The sequence below is a fragment of the Arachis ipaensis genome, chromosome B3 (assembly GCF_059453495.1).
Source record: "Arachis ipaensis isolate K30076 ecotype BB chromosome B3, ASM5945349v1, whole genome shotgun sequence".
In the NCBI taxonomy this organism is placed as follows: Eukaryota; Viridiplantae; Streptophyta; class Magnoliopsida; order Fabales; family Fabaceae; genus Arachis; species Arachis ipaensis.
The window spans coordinates 23,050,616-23,061,513 of record NC_142438.1 but is presented as its reverse complement, the minus strand read 5'-3'; the positions used below and the strand labels follow the sequence as shown (position 1 = coordinate 23,061,513).

Below are 10,898 nucleotides of genomic sequence, written 5' to 3'. Positions count from 1 at the left end.
TGATTGAATTTAATAACTAAAATGACTTGGTTATATAACATTATTGTATTTTAATTGATTGAAAACATTAATGATAAATAACATAACAAAATAATAAAATAAATATAATGTTACTCACAAATCTAAAATTATCATTTAATACATAAATAATTGTAGGGTAATAGACTTTTAAAATCTAATATATTTTTATACTTCGTTTGATCTTTATTAAATAAATTTTGATAGGTTAGATTTTTTGTTATTTGTACATATTACATAAATCATGTTAGCGTATTGAGTGTTTGTATTTTTATACATAGATAAAATCATGTTAGGCTAGTGGGTTTTATATACAATTCTAAAAGCATATTATCCTATCATTATTTATATGTTAAAAGGATAACATTGGATTTGTGAGTAAATGGTGACAAAGTAGTATCGTGATTTCGTGTTTTTTTTTTTTTTTTCTGTTTTAATAGTGTACTAACCTGACATGATTTATGTGTTAAAAGACAATATAATTTTTCAATCAATCGCGACAAAATAGAATTATTTATGAATAAATAGTAATATTTTTTATTCTGTGATTATTTATATAAATATAAAAAGAACTTATACGTAATAAATTTCAGTTTAAAACATTTTGATAAATATAATTTTTTTAATTTTATTTTAATATAAAACCAAATAACTCACTCCTGTAGACGCAAAAATAATAAACATTCTAATATTAAAATAATAAACATTCTAATAATATTAAAATAAAATAATATTACATATCCAAGTCTTTTTATGAATCAAGTCCAACCAAATTAAATAATAAGACTTAGAATAATGTTAACTATAACTAATTTTAGTTAGACTTGGTTAACAAAAAGATTTGGATGTATAGCATTATTGTAAAAGTAAAATTTATTTTGCAACTAGCATACAAAGAAATTTTAATGCAAACAAAATGATCATCCTGTACATGAATACGATAAGTGGTGTGAAGATCAATTTTGTGACTTGGGATTCGACAGAAAAAAGAAAAATTGGAGCTTGGAGAAGTACCCTTGAATATTCCATTTACTTGGCTGGGATTGAATCTGGACAAGACTTTCATATTGTCTACGAAAAAAAAATAAATTTTAAGAATTATTAGATGGCCATAATCAATTTATTAGGCGGTAAGATAACAACTAAATTGGATGAATGAAATGTTTAAAAATAAATGTAATATTTATTGCTAAAACATAATTAAGGGCAATTTAGATCAGAAGTTTATGAAAATGAAAATAAAAATAAAAATGTTTGCTTGTATGTTATATTTAATTTGTTGCAAGAAAATTATTATCATTATTATTATTGTCGCCGATGTTTTTAATTACTGCTTATACTATTATTATGATAATTATAATTATTAAAAATGATAACTATATATTAAAAATGTTTATCGTTATTTTCAAAGGCATAAATACGTTTTTTTTAATGTTTATGAATTGAGTAATTGACCAATCAACTCTTTATCAATAGAAAAAGAAATCATAAATTTTAGAAGTTCAGAACATTTCCCAATGCTTGTTGAGAAACTAGTAGAGAACAAGATTGTTAGGGGTGAGCACGGGTCGGTTTGGTTCGGGTTCAAGGTAAAATTAGAACCGAACCAATCAAAAAGTAATTGGTTTGGTTTGGTTCGGATTTGTGTTTTTTTGTGCTTGTACCCGAACCAACCAAACCGATTAAGAGCGGATTAGTTCGGTTCGAGTAGCGGGTACCCGATGATTTTGAAATTTATAAAAAAAAAATCAAATTGGCAAATTTTTATCTTAAAAATTCAAGAAATACAATAAACATGTAACATCAACAGAAATAATGCAAACATATTAAATACCAAATACATTAAAAACTAAACTCATAAAAATCCAAACATATTAATAGTAAATAATCTTGTCTAATGAAAATATAAAAGTGCAATAAAAATATTAGAAGTTAAATACAAAAGTCTAGTGAATAATCTTTGAAAGAAGCTAAAACTAAAACACATTAAAATCTAAACATTAGTAAGACAGGATTAGAGTTATGAGTTAGAAAACACATAAAAAGTCATATATATATATATATATATATATATTATTTAATTAATTATGATCGGGTATACGGGTTGGTTCGGGTTCCGCGCCCCCAAAATCGATACCCGAACCAATCATCAGCAAATGTCATTGGTTTAGTTCGGGTTGGACCCGATTACCCATCGATTTTAGAACCAATTTGATTGGTTTGGTTCGGATTCGGGTGGATAATCGGGTACCCACTACCCGTGCTCACCCCTAAAGATTGTAATTTTATCTTTTTCTTGATGGGAGAAGGGAAGGACAAGTTTTTCTTCATCATGACTATTAGACGAACAATTCTACCTACAAAATTCGACCATGCATTATTATTATAATAGTAGAAATAATTATTTTACAAATTTGTTACTTAAATAATGATTTAAATATATAAATTGCTTACATATTGGGAAACATTTCAAGTGCACCAAAAAACACTGGTGTTCCAATTATTTTAATCATTGATTTTAATTAATATATATTATATATATTTTTTATAATTCAAATCAACAGTTAAAACAACTGAAACACCCACAACTGGAACACCAAAAGTCTTTTGGTGCACTTGAAATATTTCCTATACATTGTATAAAATTGATCTCAAATAAATCATCTTACTCAGCATAATAGCATTTAGTGTTCTTTACTTCTTTATTATACGTCAAAAAGCAACGTTTGCAGCGCGGCGTGGTGCTTGCCCCCGTGGTTTCAATTTTTAATTAATATATTATTTTTCTGTTTATGTTTTCACCGGTATAATGTATTTAGTGCTAGGCCTCATTTGTTTGTTATTCCAGAATAAAACAAGTACTCTTTTAATAAAATAAATATTTCTGAGATAAAATGAGTTATTTGTTTTATACTATTAAAGATCAAATAGAAACAAAAAATATATAATTTATTATGATTTTTGAAAAGTTTAGAAGATGCAGATAGAGAAAGAGAATTTTAGGTCTTTTTAAAATAAATACAAAAAATAGATTAATTACCAAGATACGTATCGAAAAGGTGAAAACTCACTTGCAGTAATTTTTATGTGAAATTAATATTTGAGAACCATTAGATAATTTGACAAGTTTGACTAAATCATTATCCAACAGTCCTCAATTATCAATTTCACAGAACTACATGTGAGTCTTCATCTTTTATTTAACTTACATTACACTCTTGTGGTCTGTGAACCGCACTGCCCTTCTCTTTCCTTTATCTCGAGTAATCTCTTCTAGCAATTCGAGGAAACACCATCCACATTCCAACAGTAGACATCATTCTCAGGTCCGCAACGCCATCTTTGTTCCCAAGTAGCATGATGACACTCTCTTCTGAATTCATAAGAGCACAAAGTAGTTTCTACTGTACCTAAAAAAAGATATCACACTGCAAAACTAGATAAAACAGTTCAAACAGAGGCATAACCGCAGAACCAGAAAACAGCATAACGTTTTCAGTCAACTCAACACATCAAAAAAACACACTACACGAGTCTGAGTCCAATGAACAATTGAAGATGACCAAGTAACAGATCAAACCCACAGAATATCCAATACAAAAACAACTCATCATTTCAAGAGTGCAAAACATAGGAAAGCTTAATTAGCAACCAGAAAATGCAGAGCGCGACTAGGAGGATTGTGTTCAAAAACATCAAGCATACACAGTGGAATAGTGCAAACAAAAATTTATCAAATAAAAGTTTAACACAAGATCAGACAGCGGCCATAAAACCTCATTTCATGAGTTTAGTATCACCTCATTATTTGGACAACGTAAACCATCACTATAGTAAGGTACAAGAGAGTACCTCTTGAAGTGACGTCTTGTGGAATTTGATGTTTGTCCCGCACACGATGAGCCACACAACTGCACGACCTCTAGCTCATCCACACAAACACATTTATGCCAAGAGTCTCCTCTTCATTATCCAAATCTTGTTCTCCGTTGCCCTTTGATGAACAATAACCCTTTAAGAATTGGAGAGGGTGGTATCTAGGTATTTCACTATTGAAGAGGAATTGTGTTTTTCACTTAAGTGTATCCCCAAAGCCCTCTAGCCTCACTTGAGTTCCCTTGACCTTTGTCCCCACCACCAATCATGACCCAGCAAGCACAAGCAGCATAAGACGAAAATAGAATCAGAAATCACTGAGAAATGGATGAGAGGAAGAGAGACAAAAGAAATAAACATGTAACTATTGGGGGCTTAGGGTTTTAATATGATGGGAAGTACTAAATTGAGTCCTACAAATGACCAACGGCAACTCACGGTTGTTAAATTGAGGGACTTATTTAGGCATATTTGAAATTGGGGGACAAGATTGATTCACCAGTTGAATACTTGAATTCGAGACCATTTTGGCATTATCCCTATATTAGCTCTAGGACATGTAACTAACAGTTTAAACATTCATTTTGACAATGAAAATTACTGAGCACTTGAACCTATCTAGTATCTAGCATGACAACAAGAGCTCAATCAATCAATGATGGCAACTTGATCTTGTATTGCAGACGACATTGTCAAACATTCAAGGGATAAAACTCCAGCGTAGTGATGGCAGGTTTGCAGCAAAAAGATGGGAATTTGAGAATTTCTATGGATTATAATTATTAAAAAAATAAAAATAAAAAGAACAGAAAAAGTTAAGAGTTCAGAAAATAGAAATGATTTTCTAAACAAGTAAGCTAAACCACAGGTTAACTATCCATTAAATGCTAAACTACTGGATTTTATGAGTTAGGTGGTTGGTGAGTGGTGACTTCAAAGGTTGGGACTCAAGACATTGGGGTTTAGTGCTGGACCAATAGTGAAATTCAGCTGAATATAGTTAGTTATAAAGAAGTATGATCGGGACTTGGGTATTATGGGGTGCCCAAGGTCTCACATCGAGTAATATGAGATTTTGATGTTTTATTTAAGAAGAGTGGTTCCTTCCCTTAATAGCCTGTTTCTGTTAGTGCAGGTAACAGAGAACTCAAACCTCTCAACCATTTTAAGATATCATAACAAGCTATGACACCATGGGCTCAGTCTTCACAATTTTTTTCATGTGAAAGCTTATTAAGGCCATGAAAAAAGCGATGCTTTCTCCTCTTTGAATGCCTACGAGACTCTTTGGTCATGACAAAGGACACAAAATGCACCTGCATAAGCAAAATGTTTTCAATGAAGTTAATGAAAGTTTTTAGTAGGATGCAATTTTTTTATGGTAAAGTTGATGAATATGATGATTTCTATTTCTTAATTGATACAATTGAGTTATTCAAGACATTTGAAATAACATGTTCTATTAGTTGTATCATTATAATGTCAAAAGTAAGCAACTCACATACTTCACAGAAAAAAATATCAATACATAACCATTTTTAAAACTCTATTTTTTACTACATATATTAGAATAAGTATAATAAATCCATGCCACGGGAAAACTTATTAAACAATCTTTTGTAAATTGATGACCCCTGATCCTCCATGGTTTTTGTAATATCCGTTTTTGTTGTTAATAATATTTCTTCTCTTGTTAAAAAAATGCTATAAAATAAAGAAGATTACAGGAAAGAAAATGGACAAGATAAACACAATCCAATGATCCATAAAGACTTAGAATTTGCTAGACAAACCTGGGAATTATTACGTATGCCAAAATTCTGAAGCGGATCATCATCATGTAGGAGTTTGTTGTTATGATATGCCAAGCAATAATTTGCCCATACATGCTTCCTGCAATTGCATCAAGGTTTGCATTGCTTTCTGTATTAAATCATTATTAAGGTAGCTTTGTTGTGAGGATGTTAGACTAATATGCTATTGCTAAGTGCCCTGGCCCTATTCCTATATCAAAAGAATAAAAAGATGCTATTGCTAAGATGTAAAAGAGAAAAAAGGACAAGAAAGATGGAAAACTGCTAACCCACCAAGAAATATGGCGATGACCCAAACCGGATTGCTCCATGTCATTCACTTTCTTCTTGATAGCAAGTTTTAAATCTTTGACTGTTGCTGAATTCATCACTGTCACCTCTTCACCAGCAAAGAAATCACAGGTCAACTAGAGCTTTAAAAATCTGCACATCCATAGGACACTGAAGAGAGCAACTAATTATATTACCAAATGAAGTTCCATCTAGTTTTAAGACAGAGAGACGCATGGCACTGCCAAGTTCAAGGCTGAGGAGGGTATCAACATCTGCCAAGGTCGGATTCTTGGGGACATCAGACAGCAGAGGATCATCCAACAACACTCTCAGCATTGATTGCAGTTTTGCCTTCTTCAAACCACCTTCATTGTATTCATACTCTCCCACATCAATCTTCATCAGACCAAGAACAATGAACTCATTATTAGTAGATTCAAGAAGGAAATGGGCTGGTCTAGGCCAGCATAAATTTGGGTTATCCCAAACTAACATAGTTCGATCTAGTCCGGTTCAAAAGTGATGCTCCAAAAGTAGGGATAGAAAGATACAAATTAGGATATATTTTTCATTATCCATTCCACCCTTTTCCCATGTACCTGAAATTTGCCACCAACCCAGTTCCCCAACAGGTTTCCTATCTTGAACCTTACCTGAGCAGTACCCGTGAGCCTGCCGTACATGACATCCCACCCTGCTCCAATGTTCATATTGTAATTGTAGTAGTAGTTTATTTGAATTTTAATACCAGAAATACAAAATTCAATAACACTTTTTTGAAAATCTCTACCCAAATATACTTGTTTAAGAACTGAGAACTTGCAAAAGGATATCAGTTATTAATATTACAATAGCAGCTATATTAAACCTAACGAATTTCAATCTGAGCTTTTTAAGTGTATCTAATGTCATCTTGATAAACATTTTCTGATATATCCCTAAATCAAAACTAAAAAGAGTTACCAAACTGCAAGCAAGCATCAAATTATTGAAATTCATTTAGCGACCAAAGTCTTCCAATTTTAGCAAACAAATTGATTTCTTTGTTTGATTCACTCACTTGATTTGATAGTGCAGAAGAGTTGCTACTCTCTCTTGCAGTTGCATCTGGAATTTTTAGTTGGCTTTGGGAACTCCCTTCTGCATCCATTAAGACTAGGCGGAAAATAAAAAAGTAAAAATAACAAATAATCTTAGAAGATTAACAAATAAACAAAAATATAAAAAACACAGATTAATTTCAAATCAAAGTATCAAAAAAAAAAAAAGAACCTGCGGATGGAGTAGTCGGCGGCGAAGCAGGACCTGTCGGCGACGAGGCAGGTGCAGTCAGCAGCGAGAAAACAGCATGCGGCGAGGGGCAGAGGGCGGAGCAGTGTTGCAGATCAGTGGCAACGTGGACTTGAGGAGGCGAGATGGAGGCGGAGCAGAGTAGCAGACTGGCGCCACCAAGAATGGCGGCGACGAGGCTGCTGGATGCAGCGACAAGGAGGCTGGCAGCGGCGAAGACAGGGGAACTCGAGGCGGCCGAACGAACTGCTGAAGGCTGAAGGGAGGTGGCGGCAGTGAAGTGGCGAGACTTCCTGAGAGAGACGATGTGCGGAATTAAGGGCGGATGGAGTGTTTTTTTGTTTTTCCTCCCGTTCTTGGATCAACGAGGTCGCAGATTAAAAGATAAGCTTCTTTGAAACGATTTTTATTAGGCCTGAGGCCCATTTACATGAAAAAACCTTTAACAGTTTGGTGGAGTACAATATAAATACTACTTGCAATAAACATTCAAAAATTTTGTTTATAATTAAAAAAAAAGGTACTAACAAGTAATAAGAGCACTTGTAAAGAGAGAGAGATAAACTTATAAGTTATAAATAACATTGCTCTCGTCACTATAATTCGGTGGCTACAAGTTATAATTCAAAAATTAAGTCAAAAGAACGTTGGAATTTTATAACTTATAAATTACCAACACATAACTCGGTCATTATATCTATAACTCGGCCATCACAATATAATCCATTCCGTATTACTTGATAACTACCACTTATTATTCGAAAAACAAGTCTTGATCCATTACCTATAACTCAGTCAATAAAATCTATACCACAACCCAAAGAAATTATAACTCGACCCATAACTCGAAAACATGATAACACTCAGCACAACGACATGATGACTTCACCACACGTCATCATCACCAACAACTCTATGAAATAGTCAAAACAGATAATGAGAATATCATGGTAACCACATTGTGGTTCTCACCATAACCGTGGCTTATGATTCGCTAATCGAGCATATTCAAAATACTTAGTCTCTATTCAGTCTATATAAGGTAACATTAGATCAAGGTAAAGAACATCTGAAAACCTAATATTCACTTAAGTCACTCTCTATCTTCTTTGAATTATTACTGACTTGAGCGCCGGAGTACCTTTTGCAGGTACCCACCCTGTCTAGTGTTCTTTGAAGTCCGGCATATAACTTGTCCGTGGAAAAGACAAGATGGTATCTCTCCTTCTGCAACGAGTTATACCTCGGATATATCTCTTAATAGCATGAACATTTGGCGCCACCGTGGGGCTGACCTTAACTTTACCCCACATTTTCTTTTTCCACTTGTTATTCCCCTTTTTTTAGGATCTCGATCATGGCTGATGAGCAAACTCCACCTCATCCTCCACCAAAGTTATTAGCTAAGAATGCTGCGCTCAAGGCCGAGATCCAGAGGAAAACTGAGTTGTTAACACAACAGCAAAAGAACCCAAATAGCAAGAAATATCGCTAGGATGCTTATAATGATGATGAACATGTCTCAGGAACTCGTACTTTGGTAGAAGTCACACCTTCAAAGATGCTGAAAAGACGTACAAACCCTTTTTCCTAGAAAATTATGAAGTTTCAGATGTCAAAGAACTTCACTCTACCAACCACTCTAAAGTCATACGAGGGGATCGGAGACCTGAACATACATGTCACTAAGTTTCAGTCATTGATGTTTCTTAACGGTGCTTCTGACCTAATATTATATCGTTCTTTTTCCTACAGGTTCTATCTCTACTTTTCAAGAACTGGCCAACCTTTTCACCAACAATTTTATAGCATTCAAGATCTATGTCCATGATTCCGATTACCTTAGCATAATGAAACAAGGTCAACATCGAAAGTCTCCATAACTACATGACGAGGTTCAACAAGATAGTAATGGAGATCCCCAACCTTAATCCCGATGTCCACCTCCATGCCATTAAGAGTGGTCTTTGCCTTAGCAAGTTTCATGAGACTATTGTTGTCACCAAGCCGACGACTTTAGCAGAACTCCGAGAAAAAGCAGTTGGATAATGGAAATAGATTAACTTAGATTAACTTTACCAGAAAGGCCTTTTCAAAACAACAAAGTGATCGGTAAGGGACTTATACCCTTCAAACACTACTATACAAAGAACTATCTAGTACTTGGAACGCAACTTCTCTAAAGCTATACCATAGCTAAGTTATAAGTCAGGACTCGAAGATGTGCTCTTTTTCGCACTCATAAAATTTTTTTCACACCGGATTTTTCTTGGAGGGATTTTAACAAGGCACTTCATTATGTACCTTCTATGTTAAGAGGATAATCCTCAATAAATAGTACATTATTTTTAACTTCGTCATTTTTTCTTTTTATTCATGCCTTTAGTTTAACTACTATTTTTCCTACACACTACATATATTACGACAAATCAATATTAACGTTGGCATACAAAAATAAACCAACAGTTATACATTGGTAGCAATCCAACAAATCGACAACTATAAGTCGGAATCAATCTAACAAATCGGTAACTATAAGTAAGAATCAATCCAAACAAACCGACACCTATAAGTCAGAATCACTTTAAACAAATCGATAATTATATGTCCGAGTTAGTCAAAGTAAATCGATGCCTATAAGTCGGCATCAGTCTAACAAATAATCATCTATAAACTCGTTAAAAAATATACCGATATAAGCAACACTTTTTTCAAAGAGAAGTTTGCCCAATTTTATGTTCAAGATTATCAAGTTGGTCTTGGAGGCAAATCCTCATATCTCTGAATTAAAACATAATCGTAACTCTTATATACTCTGCCGGGTTATAATTCGATTTTTATAAAAGCTCAACCTGCTTTTCTTAACAATAAACAGGTCAAGCTTGGGGGTTGTGATTTGGTCACTATAACTTGGCGGCTACAAGCTATAATTTGGATATTAGGTCAAAAGAACGTTAGAGTTTTCATTATTCATAAATTATCAATGCATAACTCGGTCGTCACAATTTGGTCCATTCTGTATTACTCGATAACTACCACCTATTACTCGGAGAACAAGTTTTGATCCATTACCTACAACTCGGCCAACGAAACCTATATCTCAGCCCAAAAAAAATATAATTCGACTCATAACTCAAAAACATGATAATACTCAGTATAACAGCATGATGACTTCACTACACATCATCATCAACAACTCAATGAAATAGTCAAAACAGATAATGAGAATATCACAGTAACCACACTATAGTTCTTACCACAACCATAGTTTATGATTCGCTAACAAAGCATATTCAAAATACTTAGTCTCTGTTCAGTCTATATAATGTAACATTAGGTTAAGGTAAAGGACATCTGAAAACATAATACTCACTTAAGTCACTTTCACTATCTTCTTTAAATTATTACTGACATGAGCGTCGTAATATTTTTTACAAGTACCCATCTCGTTTGGTATTCTTTGGAGTTCGACTATAACTCATCCGTGCAGAAGACAGGACGATATCTCCCCTTCTGCGACGAGCTATACCTCAGATAGATCTCTTAACAGCAAGAACAAAAATTAAAATAAATATTTAAATATTTATTTTTTTGAAAATTTAAAATTCTTATTTCTTCCTATACGAT

At 33.4% G+C, this 10,898-nt stretch overlaps 1 protein-coding gene across 6 annotated transcripts; it reads right to left on the bottom strand.

The window, feature by feature from the left end:
- Nucleotides 1–682: 682 nt before the first annotated feature.
- On the bottom strand, nt 683–7,650 carry LOC107629834 (Ubiquitin-like superfamily protein). Of its 6 annotated transcripts, XM_088509188.1 has the most exons (9): nt 7,254–7,623; nt 7,042–7,136; nt 6,581–6,675; nt 6,176–6,377; nt 5,982–6,087; nt 5,688–5,787; nt 3,871–5,210; nt 3,228–3,428; nt 683–1,089 (listed from the first exon to the last, which is right to left on the bottom strand). In XM_088509188.1, the coding sequence occupies exons 3-7, from the start codon at nt 6,662–6,664 to the stop codon at nt 5,094–5,096; spliced, it is 609 nt and encodes a 202-aa protein (XP_088365314.1). In that variant the 5' UTR covers nt 6,665–6,675; nt 7,042–7,136; nt 7,254–7,623; the 3' UTR covers nt 683–1,089; nt 3,228–3,428; nt 3,871–5,093. The 6 variants fall into 6 exon arrangements, with proteins under 6 accessions (XP_088365314.1, XP_088365311.1, XP_088365312.1 ...); XM_088509185.1 differs by lacking the exon at nt 6,581–6,675 and having other exon boundaries at nt 7,254–7,650; XM_088509186.1 differs by lacking the exons at nt 683–1,089; nt 6,581–6,675 and adding an exon at nt 2,949–3,150 and having other exon boundaries at nt 3,190–3,428; nt 7,254–7,645.
- Between the last annotated feature and the right edge of the window lie 3,248 nt (nt 7,651–10,898).

Excerpts from the sequence above, each read along its gene's own strand:
- LOC107629834 (XM_088509185.1), bottom strand. The coding sequence starts at position 7,131 with ATGGATGCAGAAGGGAGTTCCCAAAGCCAACTAAAAATTCCAGATGCA. Across the intron at positions 6,378-7,041 it reads CTTCTGCACTATCAAATCAA|ATTGATGTGGGAGAGTATGA; the intron begins GTGAGTGAATCA and ends GGTCTGATGAAG. Across the intron at positions 5,788-5,981 it reads GGTCATCGCCATATTTCTTG|GAAGCATGTATGGGCAAATT; the intron begins GTGGGTTAGCAG and ends ATGCAATTGCAG.